Source organism: Pipistrellus kuhlii, unplaced genomic scaffold (genome assembly GCF_014108245.1).
Source record: "Pipistrellus kuhlii isolate mPipKuh1 unplaced genomic scaffold, mPipKuh1.p scaffold_m20_p_9, whole genome shotgun sequence".
NCBI classification, from domain to species: domain Eukaryota; kingdom Metazoa; phylum Chordata; class Mammalia; order Chiroptera; family Vespertilionidae; genus Pipistrellus; species Pipistrellus kuhlii.
This window is the reverse complement of record NW_023425595.1, coordinates 9,806,384-9,825,123: the sequence shown is the minus strand read 5'-3', so window position 1 is coordinate 9,825,123 and position 18,740 is coordinate 9,806,384. Positions and strand designations below refer to the sequence as shown.

The 18,740-nt window shown below is 42.4% G+C and overlaps 1 protein-coding gene across 2 annotated transcripts; it reads right to left on the bottom strand.

Moving 5' to 3' along the window:
- Positions 1-34: 34 nt before the first annotated feature.
- DDB2 (damage specific DNA binding protein 2) lies at positions 35-17,586 on the bottom strand. Of its 2 annotated transcripts, XM_036428212.2 has the most exons (10): positions 17,272-17,580; positions 15,528-15,664; positions 14,975-15,166; positions 4,716-4,861; positions 3,128-3,227; positions 2,877-3,054; positions 2,465-2,607; positions 916-1,080; positions 748-793; positions 35-450 (listed from the first exon to the last, which is right to left on the bottom strand). In XM_036428212.2, exons 1-10 carry the CDS (start codon positions 17,396-17,398, stop codon positions 401-403), a joined length of 1,284 nt encoding a protein of 427 aa, XP_036284105.1. In that variant the 5' UTR covers positions 17,399-17,580; the 3' UTR covers positions 35-400. The 2 variants fall into 2 exon arrangements, with proteins under 2 accessions (XP_036284105.1, XP_036284106.1); XM_036428213.2 differs by lacking the exon at positions 14,975-15,166 and having other exon boundaries at positions 17,272-17,586.
- Between the last annotated feature and the right edge of the window lie 1,154 nt (positions 17,587-18,740).

Sequence of the window (18,740 nt, the reverse complement as noted above, 5' to 3'; positions counted from 1 at the left end):
AGGGCAGCGTTGAAAGATTCACTCAGAAGCTCAGTTGGGTATAGTTTTATTGTCCATGTCAATAGTAAGCACAAATAAAAAACCACCACCTGATCACTCTGCCACCACACGACAGGGAGGAGAAAAGCCCCTTGGCTCCAGGAGGAGCTTGGTTTCAGGCTCTCGATATAGCAGGGAGCCTGGGGGAGCTGTGTTGCCAACTCTGGGGAAGTTTCAGAGCTAAGTCCAGAGCAATAACACGGCCAGTGTCCCAGCCCCACAGTATCCCGTGCCACAGCATCCTGCTCCAACCCTATGACTCGAATACTTTGGTCCTTTAACACATAGCTGCCTCTTCTCACAGGACTTGTTCCCATGGGGCTCCAAGTCCTTGCTTGGTCCGCACCTTCATTATGGTCTCTCATTTACACATCGCAGCTTGCTTCTGGCTCCAAATGAGAATGTGATAACCTAGAATGAATAACACCAGTCTGACTCACCTGTTATCAGTCTCTCAGAGCTCGGGGCTGGCCCAGGGAGCCTAGAACTTGGTAAGGAAATACCAGGGAATTGGACAACAGCCAGGCATTACCAAGACCCAGACCAAACAAGGTGGAGGTCCTAGTCCAAATAGACCACTGTCTCCTGGTTTTCTTCTTCACTGACTGCTACCTTAGGTGAATGTGGCAGGGCTAGGCTGAGGTTGGCTTGCACTGGACCTTGGGAAGTAGTGTCAGTCTTGAGATAGATACAACCTACTTCACTCACCCATCACAGAAGCCAGTGTGTCCCCCATAGGATTGAACTCATTGAGCTGCAGAGACAAGGGGATAAGCATGAGGAGGAGGTAAAGGTATTATTTCTGGTCATTTTTGGTCAATAAGGTAGGCTGACTCCTTGCTTCCTCCCATCATTATTTGAGGGCCCAAGCCTCACCGAAATGATGCCAGAAGATTCTTCATCATAGAGCTGATGCATCAACTTCCCTGAGCTTCCATCAAACACATCGATTGTCCTTAATTCACGGGGGGAACAACTTTTGAAATTAGGATCTGGGTATCTGCCCACAACAATGAGGTTGTACCGTGGATGCCAGGATGCCTAGGAGATGGAAAGGCTGGTCATGAAAGTAGATGCAGAATGCTAACAAGAGGGTTCATAAGTATTCTTTGCCATTAACAATTGTTAATACAGCTGTCAATGACTTAATAATGGAGATAAGATCTATATGAAAATACAAGAATAGTTTTCAGTTGTATATACATCTACCAATGTAAGTTTTAAGCTCCCAGCTGGCCCCTCTGCCCCTTAGGACACCTTCAGGCCTTCTCTCTTGCATTTGCTGAGATCATATCAACTGACAAATGTTTTTACATCAGCCTGATGTAGACATTAACCAAAGAGTAAAACCTACAACAAAGGAACAAGTTTCTGGTAACCAAAACCAAATCAGACATATGTTCTGAAGTAACCACACTACTATCTCTTCTATCAACTTGAATGGCAAAGAGTTGCTAGTGTCTGAAAAAGAGGAAACCTGTTGCTTCCCAGATTATCCCTCTCACAACAAACCTGATAGTTATTGGAATGACAGATTGGATGGGATTTTCCTAAGAAACTTCTCAAAGAAGTTTTGAAGGAGGAAAGACATGGTAAGCAGGAAGGAAGAAGGGGTACATGCAAAGGCTTAGAAATAAGTCACAAACCAGTCACACCTGGGAAGCTGTAGTTGGCTTCACTGGGTACAAAGTGAAGATGATAATGGGCACACAAGCCGGTGAAGGATCTTGATGCTATTAGAACCTGGATTTGATTTGAGGTACATGGGGCCACTCTAATACTAAATCATCATTGTTTACTGAGTAGGCATGGTGTCATACGCTCCAAGTGTACTGATTCAATCTCACAGCAACCCCATCAGTTAGAAACCATTATTCCGTTTATAGACAAGATATCTGGAATCTAAAATGGAAGTAATTTCCCCAAGATTCTAACCCAGAGGGGTCTGTCTGCCAGAAGCTGGTGCCCCTCACCATTAACTGAAGTACAGGCATGAAATCTGGAGATTTGAAGAGAGGCTTCGTAGGGGCTTAGGCAGGAAGGAATCATAGGATTTGAAGATTGTAAGCCTTGGGTACTGAGGCTAGAGAAGCTGCTAACAAAAAAGCTAAGGATCACTTGCAGATCAACCATGGAACAAACTGAAGGCAGAAGGTCAAGATTTTAGAAAATGCCATCAGGAGCTCAGGGCTGGGTTGAGAAAACTTAGGAAAATAGCTTATCAGAGAGACAAAAGAAAACCCAGCAAGCTGGGATTGCAGAAGTGGGGCAAACGGACAGAGAGAACCAGGGGATGCGTGACTACTTTGTGTCAGGGCAGGAAGAGATCTGGGAGGAAAGGCTTCTGTAATCTGTCCTCCCCCGCACCCTCCCTTGGGCAGACCTATCTGTCTCCTTGATCACAGTGCTTTACTCCATCACTTACCTTGATAGGTGTCAGGTGCTGGAAGTGGCGGTGAGGATGTGGGATCAGGCTTGGGGGGCTGTCCCACTGGGAGGCAGAGTAAACCCGGATCTCACTCTTCTGGTCGGTGGTCAGGAGCTGGGCTCCATCGGGACTGAAATGAGCTGGCAAGTGACAAGTCCCTGAGCTGAAGGGCCTTCTCTTTCAGGGACCCCTCCCTCCCACTCCGCTACAAACAGTACTGGAAGGGAGGTGGTGCATCTGGGCTCTGAACAAAAACATTCTAGAACTCAACAGCTGGTGAGGGCAGCTGGATTCAGAAAGGTTGGCTGTCGGGGGTAAAGGTTTGACCTAGCGGCTTCTAAACTTTGAAGGCAAAGCCCAGGAGCGATGAGGCAGGTAGGGTCTGCAGGAGAGATGAGGTATATCACACCTGCATTGACAGGATGACTGTGTGGCAGTGAGTAGAGAAAGCTGGATTTCCCTTTAACCTGGCGCAGGTCCCAGATTTTCACTGTTTGATCTACAGAGGCCGTGGCCAGGAACCAATCACAGCAAGGGTTCAGGGCCGCATGGGTCACTTTCTTTTTGTGCATTCTCAGATTCCAAAGCTGCAGAGAAAGGTGGTTCAGGTGGGGGCAGAGACAAGGGAGGGATAGGGAGGACCAGCCTCTGAGAACGCACCTCCTTGCCGTCCATGTTCAGCAGAAACACGTTCCCCACATTGTCTCCTGTGACCACCACTCGGCTTTTCCCAGACACATCCAGGCTGCAAAACCAGAAGCTGGAGGGAGAGACCTTGCTGTAAGGTTCTTGGGGACAGAGGCAAGGTCCATGTATTTATATTTTAAAAAAAATATTTTTATTGATTTCAGAGAGGAAGGGGGAGGGAGAGAAAGATAGAAGCATCAGTGATGAGAGAGAATCATTGATTGGTGAGCCTGCAACCCAGCCATGTGCCCTGACTGGGAATCGAACCTGTGACCTTCTGGTTCATAGGTCGACGCTCAACCACTGAGCCATGCCAGCCAGGTGCAATGTCCATTTATTCATGATGTAGCTCCAGCGTCTAACACATAGAGATATTCAATAAATACTTGTTGAATGAATGAATACTATCTTGCCATGGACTTTCAGTGAGGAACAGACTTGTCTACCATCCAGATAGAGGTTATGGGGTTGGTGAGGCTCAGAAATCTGTCTGATGAGCCCAAGATTCTCAGCTAGTATGAGTCCCTGAAGCAGCCAACCTCAGAGCTATATGACAAACCCCCAGGTTAGCTTGCCCCACACAGCCCTGGGTTCTGCGGAAGACTCCTTGGTGGTTCTCTCCCTTTACTCTCCACCTGTTGAGTCAAAGGAGGTGACAAACCATCAGGCTGCCTAGCTCTGTTCCTCAGAGCTGGCTGGAAGGGAACTTCTGCCCCCTTCTGAGCATTTAAGGGGAATAGCACACACAACCCAGAAGCTGTCTGGCTCCTGTCCCTCAGACTTCTTGAAGACGAAGGAGATGGGGAGGGGGTGCTTCAGGGATCCCGATAGCCAGGAGAGCTCAGATTTTTGTCTTTTCTCTCAAACCTCCAAATCTCTGTTCTACCACCTTTTGCATTCCCTGTAAATCTCTTCCAGAGGAAGAGTTTCTTGTGGAAGAGAAACCTAGAGCTGTGCTATCCTGTCCACTGTCCTGACAACTCATGGAATTCTTACTCCTGTGAGGCAGTCCGGGATAACATCCAGTGCTGGTTAGACCCCAGCCCCCCTCAGTTCTTTAGGGAGCAGGATCATATCTCTAGCCACAAACCAAAGTTACAAGCATTCTGTAGTTTCTACAACCATTTGCTCTTGGAAAGTCCAAAGTGCTTTATGGACACGATTCTATCCATTTAAGCTTCATGGAACTGGTCAGGTCATCACACCCCAGTAGATGTAGGGAATACAATTTAAGTTCTTATTTCCTGCTCCAGGCTTTTAAGTGGCTTTTTCTAGGGCAATGCCAGTTTGACTTGTCCAGTAAGAATCAAGGTCCCACCCGATACAGGAATGACTTACAGACTAGCTGAAGCTCTTCCCTTGTGGAGAAGAGTGAGGCTCCAGAACTTCCCAATTAGTAACCCACCTGGACCAGAGGAAGCAGCTAAAGAGTTTGAGATGGTGGAGCATGGCTAACACCTTTCCTGACTTCCCTGTGGTAGAAGAACTGGGTGGGACCTGGATGCTCTCACCAGAGCTACACGGAGAGCCTAAAAGCCCTTTCCCCTTGTTAACTACTCACTTGCACGTGTCATAGCTGGCGTAAACTTGGAGAGTGTTGCCTTTAAAGTCTTGCAGCCTAGTGGTTCCCTCCATGGAGGAGGTGAAAAACTGGTTGGTATTGAGAGGGTTAAACTTCAGCCCAGTGATGCTGCCTCCAGCTCCAATCTAACACAGGGAGAGAAAAGCCAGTGAGTGACTGATGGCCCAGGAGGAGGAGGAGGAGGCCTGGTGCACATACTCTGCCCAAGAGAAGTGCCAGGCAGGCAGCATTTGGGGCCAGTTTACATGCCTAGACCCTGGGACACTCTCCACAGAGCTCTTTGTTTCTTGAAATTTTGGTTTTTGTTGTTGTTTTTAAAATATATTTGTATTGATTTCAGAGAAAAAGGGAGAAGAGATAAAAACATCAATGGTGAAAAAGAATCACTGATCAGCTGCCTCCTGCACAGCCCCCTACTGGGGACTGAGCCTGCAACCCGGGCATGTGCCCTTGACGGGAATCAAACCCTGGAACCTTCAGTCTGCAGGCTGACACTCTTATTCACTGAGCCGAATCAGCTAGGCAAGTTTTCGTTTTAATTTTATTTAAAAAATTAACATATAGTAAATTTGGTAGTTTTGGTTATAAAGTTGTATGAATTTTAACACGTGTATAGACTTGAATAACCACTGCCAAAATCAAGATGCAGAACAGTTCTGTTACCCTCCAAACTCCCTCATGTTCTCCCTTTGTAGTTATACCTCCCCCCACCTCTAACCGCTGACGACCACTGATCTGTTCTTCATCACTGGTTTTTGATAGACTGTCATATAACTGATCACACAGCATGCAACCTTTTGAGACTAGCTGCTTTCCTTTTATCAGCACGATGCTCCCCGAGATTCATCCAAGTTGCTGTGTGTATCTATAGCTGGTTCTGTCTTATCGCTGAGTACTCCATTGTGTGGATGTACCACAGTTTACCACAGTGTTCTTATTAGAAGAACTTCTGCCCAGAAGAGTGGCTGGGTTAGGAGGGCAGGAGACAGATCTGAGCTCCTTCCTATTTTTTCCAAACATTCCAGATAATGATGATGAAAATAATCATGTAAACATCAATAACTTAATGTTATTAAGTTCTTATTATGCATCAGTCACTGTTTTATGAATTTTACATCCCCAAGAGTCCCTTCTCCACTTCTTCCTTGTGCTACTATTCGGGCCTCATGGGCCTCTTACCCAACAACCACTCCCCTCACTCAACATGCTAACTGGCACTTGCCATTCCCTCTATAAACATCCTGACTGATGCCCATGGTCTGGCAAACTCTTGCTGCTAGTAAGATAATCTTCTGCTACCATCAGTTGAGGCCAGTACTTACATGGGTTAGTCGTATTTGTTCTTAAGCCTGTATCTGCCAGTTTTACTTTTTATTATAATGATATAATGCAATTAAACATATAATTTAATCACAAATAATTTATTAAACATGTAATTAAATATTTAAACTAAACATTTAAACATTCAATTAAACATGCAATTTAATTAAACTGATGAAGTACATGTAAAAAGAAAGACCATTGTTATTTCTATGAAATTATATTGAATGCTTTGGAAAAATTAGATAAAAATGAGTTGCAAAAAATAACAGTTGTCATGGATGAGAAACTTATAAACAATTAGGGTTGGAAATAATAAAAATTTCAAAAGAATCTACAATCAGGTTGCTTCAGGACTATCTTTGAATTATGTTTCTACTTTAGACCATATATAGAATACATTATGTGTGCAGTTTATGTAAGACCAGGTAATCAGTGACCCTTATTCCAGGAAAAGAATAGGCTCTATGTCAAAGCATTAGTAACGAACACACACATACACATTTTAGATTAAAGTGCATGAGTGGCTGGAACTGGTTTGGCTCAGTAGATAGAGCATCAGCGTGTGGACTGGAGGGTCCCGGGTTTGGCTCTAGTCAGGGGGCACGTACATTGGTTGCGAGGCTGTGCGGGAGGCGGCTGATTGATGTTTCTCTCTCATCGTTTCTAGCTCTCTATCCCTCTTCCTTCCTCTCTATAAAAAGTCAATAAAATATATTTTTTAAAAATGCATGAGTGTTCTCTTAGCAAGTGTGGACTAAGTGGTTTGACTAATTTTTACACTAAGGAAGAATAACAAAACCTGGACAAAGTATGAAAAAGAAATATATTTGAGACTTCCAACTACAGTGATGGTAGGTTAGCCTGTATGTGGCCAACCTTCTTCTGAGAATAACTAGGAAAGGTAAATAAAACATGTATTTAAAGAATGTAAAGTGATGCAGCCACTTTAGAAAATAGCTTAACTGTTCTTCAAAAATTATCTCGGCCATAGCTCAGTGGTTGAGCATTGACCTATGAACCAGGAGGTCACCGTTCAATTCCAGTCAGGGCACATGCCCAGATTGCGGGCTCGATCCCCAGTGGGAGGCAGTTGATCGGTGATTCTCTCTCATCATTGATGTTTCTTTCTGTCTCCCTCTCCCTCTCTGAAATCAATAAAAATATATTTTTTAAAAACCACTAAACATAGTTACCATATGACCCAGCAATTCCACATCTAGATATATATCCAAGATACATAAATACATATGTTCATGTAAAAGCTCATACACAAATATTCATAGCAGCATTATTTGTAATAAAAGGTAAAAAATCAGCATCCATCAAACATCCATCTCAAGAAGTTGTAAAACTCAAACATCCATCTCTAGAAGTTGTAAAACTAATAAGAAACTAAAGCCAAAGAAAGTGGAAAAAAAAAAACCCACACCAGAATTAATGAAACAAAACAAATATACTGGGGAAAGACAACACAGCCAAAAGTTGGTTCCATAAAAAGACCAATAAAATTGATATACCACTGGTAAAACTGACCAAACAAATGAGAAAGCACAAGTAAGTAATTTAATAAATGTTAAAAGGGACATCAGACACTTTAAAAGGTAAGAGGATCATAAATAATTTTATGCCAATGAATTTGAAAATTTAGATGAAATGAGCAAATTCCTAGAAAAAAAAAATTGCTAAAATGACAGAAGATGAAAGAGAAAATCTGAATAGTCTGATATCTACTAAAGAAATTAAATTCACAACTAAAAACTTTCTTGCAAAGTAAATTCTAGATTCTGGTGGTTTCACTGAAGAACATACTAAATATTTAAGAAAAAAATAATTTCTTTTTGAAAATATATTTTCAAACTATCTCAAATTGAGGGAAAGTTATAAGACTAGCACAAAGAACTGTTTTTCTGAAACCATTTGATAATAAATTGGCAGCAAGATGTCTCATTCATCCTCAAAAATACTTTACTATATACAAGGTGAGGCAAAAGTAGGTTTACTGTTGTTCGTATGGGAAATAATACAATAATTAAATAATTAGTGACCCTTACTCCAGAAAATGCAAAAATAAACTCTGTTTTGCATACTCACAACTACAAACCTACTTTCCCACACTATATTTCCCACAAGAACATTCTCCTATATAACCGCAATAAGACCATCAAAACTTAGAGGTTTCTTAAGTAGTTCATAGAAACAGAAAGAATTGTGGTTGTCAAGGGCTGGGGAGCAGGGGAAGTGGGAAATGGTTTTTAAATGAGTACACAGTTTCAGTTTTACTGAAAGTTCTAGAGATTTCTTTCACAATAATGTCAATATAATTAACACTACTGAACTGTATATTTAAAAATGATTCATATGATAAATTTTAAGTTACGTGCTTTTACCACAGTTTTTAAAAGGAGCAGTATTACTTGTTAGAGCTATAACTGTAATTGTAAAAAAGTAAAAAATAAAAATATTTAAGTAAAAAAAGAAATCTATAATAATAAAAGTGTATATGCTAATTAGACCGAACGTCCTTCCAGACGTCCTTCTGGATGATCTTCCAGACAAAGCCAGTACTGTGAGGGAAGCCCGGGTCCCAGGGGCCTGCTGGCAGCCTGAGGGAAGCCTGGGTCCCAGGGGCCTGCTGGCAGCCTGAGGGAAGCCTGGGTCCTGGGTACCAGAGGGAAGCTGGTGCCTGCAGCTGGGGGAAGGAAGGCCTACTCTTGCATGAATTTCATGCATCAGGCCTCTAGTATAAGTAATAAATCAAAACAAACAAACAAAAAACCAATTAGTATAGTTTATCACATTAACAGAATAAAGGGAGAAAATCATATGCTTACTGACATCAATAGATACAGAAAAGTATTTGATGAAATTCAATTATCATTCAAAATAAGAACTTTTGACAAACTAGGGGGAAAAAAGGAACGTAATATGATAAAGGATATTTAAAAAACAAACAAGTGCCTAGGTATATTTACAAAACAACTGAAAACATGTTCAAACAAAAATTTACACAGGAACATTCATAGCATTTGTATTAATATCAAAAGGTAGTAAAAAAAAAATAAATAGTAACAAAAGGTGGGTACAACCTAAATGTCCATCAACAGATGAATGGAAAAATAAAATGTGGTATATCTACATGATGGAATAATACTCAGCTACAAAAAGGCATGGATAAAGCAGAAATGAACCTTGAAAACGAAAACGTTATGCTAAGTGAAGCCAGACCCAAAAGGACAAGTATTGTATGACTCCATTTATATGAGGTACCTAGAACAGTCAAACTCATAAAGTCAGAAATCAGATTAGTGGGCTGGGGAAAGGGTAATAGAAAGTCACTGTTTAGTTGAAAATGGTTTGGCTCAGTTGCTAGAGCGTCGGCCTGTGGACTGAAGGGTCCCAGGTTCGATTCTGATCAAGGGCATGTATTGTACCTTGGTTTCGGGCACATCCCCAGTAGGGGGTGTGCAGCAGACAGCTGATTGATGTTTCTGACTCTCTATCCCTCTCCCTTACTCTCCGTAAAAAAATCAATAAAATATATTTTAAAAAGAAAGAAAGTAAGTCACTATTTAGCCGAAAACGGTTTGGCTCAGTGGTAGAGCGTCGGTCTGTGGACTGAAAGGTCCCGGGTTCGATTCCGGTCAAGGGCATGTACGTTGGTTGCGGGCACATCACCCACCGGGATGTGCAGGAGGCAGCTGGTCGATGTTTCTCTCTCATCGACGTTTCTGGCTATCTCTCTCCCTTCCTCTCTGTAAAAAAATCAATAAAATATATATTAAAAAAAAAAGTCACTATTTAATGAGTACAGGGTTTAATTTTGAAATGATGGAAAAGTTCTGGAAATGAATAGTGGTGATGATTGCACAACAATGTAAAAGTACTTAGTACACTTACCGTACAATTTTTAAAATGATAAATTTTATGTTATGTATATTTTACCACAATAAAAAGTAGCAGAAATTATATGTAATGATAAAATATAAAAGCCTTTTATGATCAAGAACAAGACAAAGATAAAAGCCTCCAGTGCACGCTCTCCCTCTGGGGAGCAGCCGGTGCCATTCCCTTCCCCGTCTTCTTCTCCACAGGCATGTATCTCCTAAACTCTAAGGGTTTCCATAAGACTTGCAACCAGGGAGCAATGGACAGCAGCGGCTTGTCCCGGGCTAATCCCCTGAACCTGTCCCAAGGCCCCGTTTTCTCTGACTTCCCAGTGAGTCAAGGCAGCCTAGTTTCTTCAATGCTAAGTCCTTCCTGTTTTACTGCTCCCAGCTTTAATAAATGTACCCTCACAGATACAAAAAGAACAAGACAAAGATGTCTGCTATCACCAATATTCAACAACCTATTACATGTCTTTGTCAATAGAATTAGGCAAAAAGAAGTATAACAATGGCAAAAGAAAAAAATCAAACTCATTATTTGTAGATGACAAGATTATGTAGGAAAAAACTTTCAAGCCTTAAATAAACTATATATTAAAATTAATAATGTGGATTTATGCTTCCAATCACGAATAGCACATTGGTGACATGTAGGACAATAACTAGTAGCCTAACATATATGTAATTGGAGTTCTAGAAAAAAAGAGAGGGAGGAGGAAAAAATATTTGAAGAAATAGATTTCCAAATTTGATGGCAGTTATAAACTAACAGATCCAAGAAGCTCAGTGAACCTCAAGCAAAAGAAACATAGAAAAAGACACTGCAAAAATCATAATCATTTTTAAGGCAGCCAGAAAGGGAAAAGTTATGAAAAGAGTAACATAAGAATTAGAACAGATTTTGCAGCAGGTATCATTTAAAGTCTGGGGGAAAAAAAAGACCCTCAAAACCTAGACCTCTATACCCAGCAAAAATATCTGCCCTCCCCGCCAAAGAAAAATACTTTTTAAGATGAACAAAAGAAAAAAATGCATCACCAATCAACCTACAATATAAGAAATGTTAAAGACAGAAGGAAATGTTACCAAACAATGGGATGAAAAGCACTGGAAATGGAAAATTTGTGGGGTTTTATCAGGTTCCTTTTCTCATTTTAAAACTATCTTTAAAAGCTATCTACTCTTATAACCCAGCCACAAATAGGCATTTACTCTAAAAAAATAAAAGTATATATCCACCCAAAGATTTGTACTTGAATGTTCATTAACAGCTTTTTTATTTTTGCACTACCAATAACTGGAAAAAATTCAAATGTCCTTCACTGGGTAAATTAATAAATTGTGATATATTAATATACTGAAATACTACTCAGAAGAAAATAGAACTATTGATACCAATGATACCAACAAAAATGTAAATGAATCTTGAATAATTATACTAAATAAAGGATCCATGCCTAGCCAGCCAGCATGGCTCAGTGGTTGAGCATCAACCTGTGAACCAGGAGGTCATAGCTGATTCCTGATCAGGGCACATGCTTAGGTTGCACGCTCAATCCCCAGTGTGGGGCATGCAGAAGGCAGCTGATCAATGATTCTCTCTTGTCATTGATATTTCTATTTCTCTCTTCTTCTCCCTTCCTCTCTGAAAAAATAACAACACATTAAAAAAAGAAGCCATAGGAAAAAAAATATATATATATATTTTAATTTTTTTTATTGACTTTTTACAGAGAGGAAGAGAGAGGGATAGAGTTAGAAACATCAATGAGAGAGAATCATCGATCAGATGCCTCCTGCACGCCCCCAGCTGGGGATGTGCCTGCAACCAATGTACATGTCCTTGACAGGAATCGAACCTGGAACCCTTCAGTCCACAGGCTGACGACGCTCTATCCACTGAGTCAAACCGGTTTCGGCGGAAAAAAAAATATTGTATAATGCCATTTATATAAAAGTCTAGAAAGTACAAATTAATGAATAGAAATAGAAAGCAGATCAATGGTTTTTAGAGGACATGAAAGAAGAAAGAAAGATTACAAAGGGGCATAAGAAAATTTTAGGAGTTTGGCTAGAGTGTGGATCTATGAACCAGGAGGTCCTGGTTTGATTCCTGGTCAGGACATATGCCCAGGTTTCAGGCTTGATCCCCAATGAGCGGAGTGCAGGAAGCAGCTGATGATTCTCTCTCATCACTGATGTTTCCCTCTCTCCATCTTAAAATCAATAAAAATATATTTTTTAAAAAGAAAACTTAAGGAGTGATGGGTATACAACAATGTAAGTAGAAATATGAGTGTGTGAATAATGTATACCTATACAGAAAGATGTACAAAGTGGGAACTTTAGGTAATAATTATTTGACTCTTTATACTTTCCTCTGTATTGTTTGAATTTCTTATGATGAACATCAATCATTTTTATAATGAGAATAAAATTTATCTTCATTTTGAAAGTATAATACATGTTCCAGATGTAAAGATGAAAGTCAAGGTCAGATGACTAAAGAAGTAACTATATGAGGCACTACAGTTCTCACAGCCACTGGTCTCAAATCAATTTTCTCTTGTCAGTATCTGAGAATAAAAACAGAGTTTCCAGACCACCATACCATTCTTTGCCAACCTGCTAGTCAGAGTTCAAATGTCCAGACCAATCTCCACGATGGTGTGAGGAAACTTGACTTAAAGGCACATTATAATAAAGGGTGATATAAACCAAAAGCCTTGGCAAGTTCAAGACAGTTGTCATTCCGTTTTGGTTGGGAGGCTCTTCCCCTAGGATACCTTTAGGTTACATATTAGTTTTCTCTATTCCCTGGATTTCTATAAAAATATAAATCTCTTCCTGCCTAAGCTTTGGCTCTGACTTTAATTTAAAGCTGCCCTTCTCAGTCCTATCTCACAGCTGGGCAGGAAGACCACTGAGCACTATCCACAACACCCTGCCAGCTGCCTTCCTTCCGACTTTGTCACCCGTTCTCTTCAACATCCATCTCATACCTTGCATCCTAATCTCCCAAGCCTGTCTAACCTGGCTGTTTCGATTAACTGCTTTAACTCTTCACGTAAGAGAGTTCATTTTGGATTAATCCTTGGCCTCTTCTATCTCCAAATCAGAGATGGAAAATGGTGAGCTGAAGAGGAATTCAGTTCACAGATGTGTTTTGTTTAGCAACAGAACATACTTAGTTTTATTTGGTTCCTAACATGAAAAATCAGGATGTTTTAAATTGAAACCCTTGTGTACTATTGGTGGGAATATAAAATGATGCTGACACAACTTTTAACAGTATGGCAGTTCCTCAAAAAATTAAAAATAGAGTTACCATATGATTCAGTAATTCCACTCCTGGGTATATACCCAAAAGAACTGAAAGCAGGGACTCAAGAGAGGTATTTGTACACCCCCATGCATAGCTGCATTATTCACATAGCTAAAATATGGGAGCAATCCAAGTGTCCATTGAGAGATGAAGAGATAAGCTAAATGTGGTAAACACATACAGTAGAATATTATTCAGCCTTAAAAAGGAAGGAAATTCTGACACATCCTGCACCATGGACGAACCTTGAGGACATCATACTAGTTAAGTAAGCCAGTCACAAAAGTATAAATATTGTATGATTTCACTTATATGACATACTCAGAATAGTCAAAATCAGAGAGACAGAAAGTAGAATGCTGGTTGCCAGGGGCTGGGGGATGGAAGAATGGAGAATGTTTAATGGGTATAGACTTTCAGATTTAAAGATGAAAAGTATTGGAGAAAGTGAATGTACTTAATGCCACTAAAATGTGCATTTAAAAACAGATTAAATCCTAAATATTGTTGCATGTATTTTACCACAATTTAAAAATATTAGAACATTTCATGTAATTAACCAGGACTTTAGGCTCCTGAAAAAAATCAGACCTGATACCATGGAACCTAGATTCTTACATGTCAACCGTCTCCAGTTTATCACTGACCCTACCACTGAACATCATTCTTTTATCTGTTTAGCTTCTTTAGTCATGTGAGTTTGTGGTTTTTGCTCTAAACCAGAGCATCACTCTTCATAGTGCAGCCCAGAATCCAGCTGGACAAGCTAAGGGTCCTCTCTTTGGTGGAAGGGCCAACACCCCTACCTCTCACTGACATATATAATACCAGCTTGATCAAGACCATCCCTGAAAAACTATCCCAAACACGCTCTACCTTTCCTTCTTTCATCTCCATTTATGTATATGTTGTTCTTCCTCACTCTTCACTCAACCATGAAGCCTTCTCTATAGACCCTAATTTGAAAGAGGTTCTTCCTTCTCTCATGTTCTATAGCATTTAGCAGCCGTAGTGCTATTGTGGCTGTCTACATCCTATCTACCCAGCTACGTGTCAAGCCCCTCATTCATTCAACAAATACAAAGCAGCTACTCTAGGCCAAACATCATTCTCAGCCCTGGGGACAAAGAGGTGGACCAGAAAGACAAGATCCCTGCCATTGTGGAGCTTACTTTCCAGTGGGCAAAGGTAATAAATAGGTAGCATATTTCAGATATTAATAAACATCATGGGGGGAAAGTGAAGCAGGGAGATATGGAGTGGGTGGCATGGAGGCTACTTTAGACAGAGTACTCTTTGAAGAAGTGTATAGAGCTCAGAACTGAATAATAAGGGAGAACCAGTCAGGAGAAGACCATGAGAATGAGTACTCCAGCCAATGGGAACAGCAAATGCCAAGACCCAGTTTCAGGAATAGACCCAGTGTGGCTAAAGTTTAGGAAGTGAGGAGATACAGCAGTACAGGATGAGGTCAAGAGTTATTAACAGTCTTAGATTCTATTCTATGTGATGACTTACTAGAGTGTGATCAGTATTCTATACCTTCTAACATTTTAAGGGCAGGCACTCAATAAAAATTTGAGTATCATCATTTACTTGTTCCCACAGTTACTTTTGACCCCAATCATTTCCTTTTTCACTGGTTGACTTTTCATTCCTTCAACACTTCTTCAGCACAGTTATCTGGCACAGGGACTGCTCACCCCTTTAATGAAGGTGGGTTTGTCCTTTAAGCCCAAGTTCCAGAGCATGATATCTCCCCCTTTGGAACCCACGGCCAGGGTGCTGGGGTGAGTTGGGTGCCATGTCAAGGATGTGGCCCTCCTGTCAAAAGGGGCAGCCTTTTGGAATATCTGGTAAGAAGCCAGAGAGTGCAAAAAGGACTGCTGGAGACCCTGAGAAAGAGAGAAAACAATTAAGTTAAATTTAAAACCCAAGTCCTAGGTAAGCTGCCAATCTTTGCCTCCATAGATGAGTCCTAGGGCCAAGTCCTCCCACCAAAGGAAAACGAACTGCCTGGCTCTGTGCGTGAAATATTTGTAATACACATGAACTAATCTTGGAAAGCAAGAGGCAGAGTGCATTCCAGCTGGGACCTTTACGTATAGCTGGAATGAGTGCCCATAGGCCAGATACCAAGGCAGGGGTGCTATGACCTCCCAGTGAACCAACTCAGCATTTAATTTTGAAGAACCCAGTTGTAAAAAAGCACCATGCAAACCCTTGTGCACTTCATTCAGCCAGGAAATGCCTCACCTTCTGTAGTGATGGCCAGTCGGTTCTGCCCAGCTTATGCTGATGGAGGGCCCTGACGATGCTCCCACATGGTGGTGAGACCTGCAAGCTAGTCAACTTCTCCCAAAGGCAGCCTGAGTCAAGTCTTCTGCTACAACCTGCCAAGTATAACATAGATATTTTCCTCTCTAATCTTAAGAAAGGTGTTGTTGTTGTTGTTTTTTTTGCTGAAATCCCGGAAAAAAAGCCTTGTTATTTCATTTGGCATTGCCAATCTCTCCCATCACCTCCTAAGGCCTTTCCACGGCCTGCTCAGTCTCACTCAGCGCAAGAAATAAACAGTGAACAGGGAATTGCCCCCTTCCCCAGAATAGTTATTCTGAAATGAAACTAAAGGTGATTTTGCCAGGTTTCTGAGAGCTGAATCAAAGAAACAAAAATAAAGTGTATGCAGAACTCTTCCTAGTTTGGTTTGGAAAACTTGTGATAAGGTTGGGTGACAATTTTAAAATCACATATATTAAAAAAATAATAATAAAATATAATAAAATAAAATTACACATATTGCATAATAAAAAATATGTAATAATTTTTGTACAGCACAGAAATTTTAAAGAAATAAGTATCTTTAAGTCCTATATTAAAATAATGTAGAGGAACCAGTTGTTGGCCCAAGTCCAATCTGTTCTGGAAACCAGCAGATCTAGCACATATGACATGGCTGTAAAGAACCTAGTCTAGCCGAAACCGGTTTGGCTCAGCGGTAGAGCGTTGGTCTGCGGACTGAAGGGTCCCAGGTTCGATTCCACGTTGGTTGCGGGCACATCCCTGGTAGGGGTGTGCAGGAGGCAGCTGGTCGATGGCAGCTGGTTGATGTTTCTCTCTCATCGACGTTTCTAGCTCTCTATATCTCTCCTTTCCTCTCTGTAAGAAAAATCAATAAAATATATTTTAAAAAATAAAAAAATAAAAATAAAGTACCTAGTCTACTTCGGGAGAGGCAAATCCACTGAAATCAGGAACAAAGCAACCCTGGCTTATCAAGATGTATTTGAGAATCTGATCTCTATGAATCCTGCCTCTTGACAACCAATTCTTTTTTTCTCGTAGACAAAAAAAATCCACTTCATCAACAACCCCCTGCTCCAGTTTTTTGAGTTCCCCCACTCTCCTTATAGCCCTAGGTTCAATCCCCAACAAATCTCTCAAAGTGCTTTCTAAGGAAATTGAGGGCTCTCACAGCCAGCTACACATACCACCAGGCAAGGGGGGGTTATTTTAAGCAGTCCTCAGTGTGTAAAAATCCTGGTACAGCCCTAACCGGTTTGGCTCAGTGGATAGAGAGCCAGCCTGTGGACTGAAGGGTCCCAGGTTTGCTTCCGGGCAAGAGCATTTACCTTGGTTGCAGGCACATCCCCAGTAGGGGGCGTGCAAGAGGCAGCTGATCCATGTTTCTAACCCTCTATCCCTCTGCCTATCTCTGTAAAAAAGTCAATAAAAATATTTTTTTTAGAAAATCTCGATACAAAGAAGGAATTTGAAAAGTCCGTGTGTCTTATGTAATGGAACTCATCTGCCTCTTTTTGCCACCGGAGGGAGGTTAAGCCCAAACTCTATGGTGTCAAAGGATCCGCAGATGCACAGCTTGAGGCACCTGAAAACGTGGGCAGCCTCGGCCACCTAGAAGCCCCCATCCCCCGCTCCAGCCTCCTGCGTGAGAACCCCAAACGGCGGCGGAACGATAAAAGCAGCAGGCGCGCAGTACCGGGGCCCTTCACACAGAGCTTCTTGGCCTCGGGCTCCGGCTCTCGGGCGCTCCTGCTCTTCTTGCTCTTGGGGCACAAAACCACCTCGAAGGGCTTCCGGGTTTCCGGGCGCTTCTTGGGGGCCATCGCGTCCTCCGAGCAAAGCGGTACTACGCTGCACGCCGAGATTGCGGAGGGAAGACAGAGAAGCCTCTGGGGAGAAACAGGGCGGGGAGCAGGGACCGGGTCCAACTTCCCGCCAAACAAGCCAACTTCCCGCCTAACAGGCTCCCGGCTCCCAACTTCCTTCTAGTTCCGGCCCCGGCCCCGCCCCTCTCGGCCTCTCCCGGGAAGGTGGAGGCGCGCGCGCGCGGAGAGATGGGAAGGAAGTGTGTGAGGGGTGGGGCTCTGGGGCTCCCTAAAGAAACGGGCTATCGCCTACGAATTGGCTCCGATCTAGGTCCCGCCCGCGGACTTCCCAGGAATAAAGATGGCCGCCAGGGCGAGGCCACCCAACTTGAAGCCTCTTCGGACGCGCCGCTGCCAGGCCTCCGCGGGTCCTCAGGCGACCACACGTCAATCAAAGATTAGGCCCCGCCTTCTCTGTCTTTTAATTGGCGGTCACGCCGCTCGGGCTTTGCTATTGGCTGATCCGTACAGGAGAAAAAACGGCTCTGTAGGAAACTAGCGACTTCGCTGCGGGTAGGTGTGGAGTGCTTACATCCCTCCAGCTGAGCAGGATCCCTTTCCCTGCGGAGAGCGGTTGAAATGCGCAGCTTTCCCCAAACCTGCGGAGTGTCCGCCTAGGGAGCAGCTGGAGCCAAGATGCGCTGGAGGGCGTGCTGGCCAACCCGGCTTAGAGGTCTTAATGCCCTGACTTCAGCCAAATGCCAAGGCAGTGAGCCTTAGAGGGGGGACGTCCCGCCTGGCCATCTCGAGAGGAGACAGTTTGGATGCACCCCACTTTCTGCGACGAGCCAGGTTGGAGCTGGGCTTAGTCTGGGACTGCTGGACCTCTCCTTCCACCCGCCAAGCCTGGTGCCAGGCGCTTTGAGAAGACAAGAGGAGACAAATGCTTTAAAACGATAGAGCCTGCACTGAAGGACAAGTAGGGATGGAACACATTTCAAAATATTACTTTTGGAAAGAAATGAATGCTCCGGAAGAAAAATTCGAAAGGGTTGTTTTGATGGGAAGATAAACCACCAGCAGGGCAAGTTGGTTTCGTCTCCCCTGCTGGCTTGTAGCTGTGTTTTCAGAGCTGTGTTACAAAAACAACATGGCCTCCTTTACTCAGACCAGCCTTTAGTTTCACCTCAGTAGGATGTTGATTTCAGGGGAGGGGGAGGGGGGATACTGAAACATAAGAGATGACTAGGCTCCTAATAAAAGGTTTACAACACACGGAGAAGAGAAGAAAAATACTTGTGAAATAAATCAAGCAATTCAAGACAGAACACAGCTGAGTACTAAATAGTGGCATGCCAAC

Coding starts and splice junctions, on each gene's coding strand:
- DDB2 (XM_036428212.2), bottom strand. CDS start 17,398: ATGGCCCCCAAGAAGCGCCCGGAAACCCGGAAGCCCTTCGAGGTGGTT. Junction 15,665..17,271: donor GCTCTGTGTGAAGGGCCCCG/GTACTGCGCGCC, acceptor TATACTTGGCAG/GTTGTAGCAGAAGACTTGAC. Junction 4,862..14,974: donor AACCCACCTTCATTAAAGGG/GTGAGCAGTCCC, acceptor TCCCTGTGTTAG/ATTGGAGCTGGAGGCAGCAT.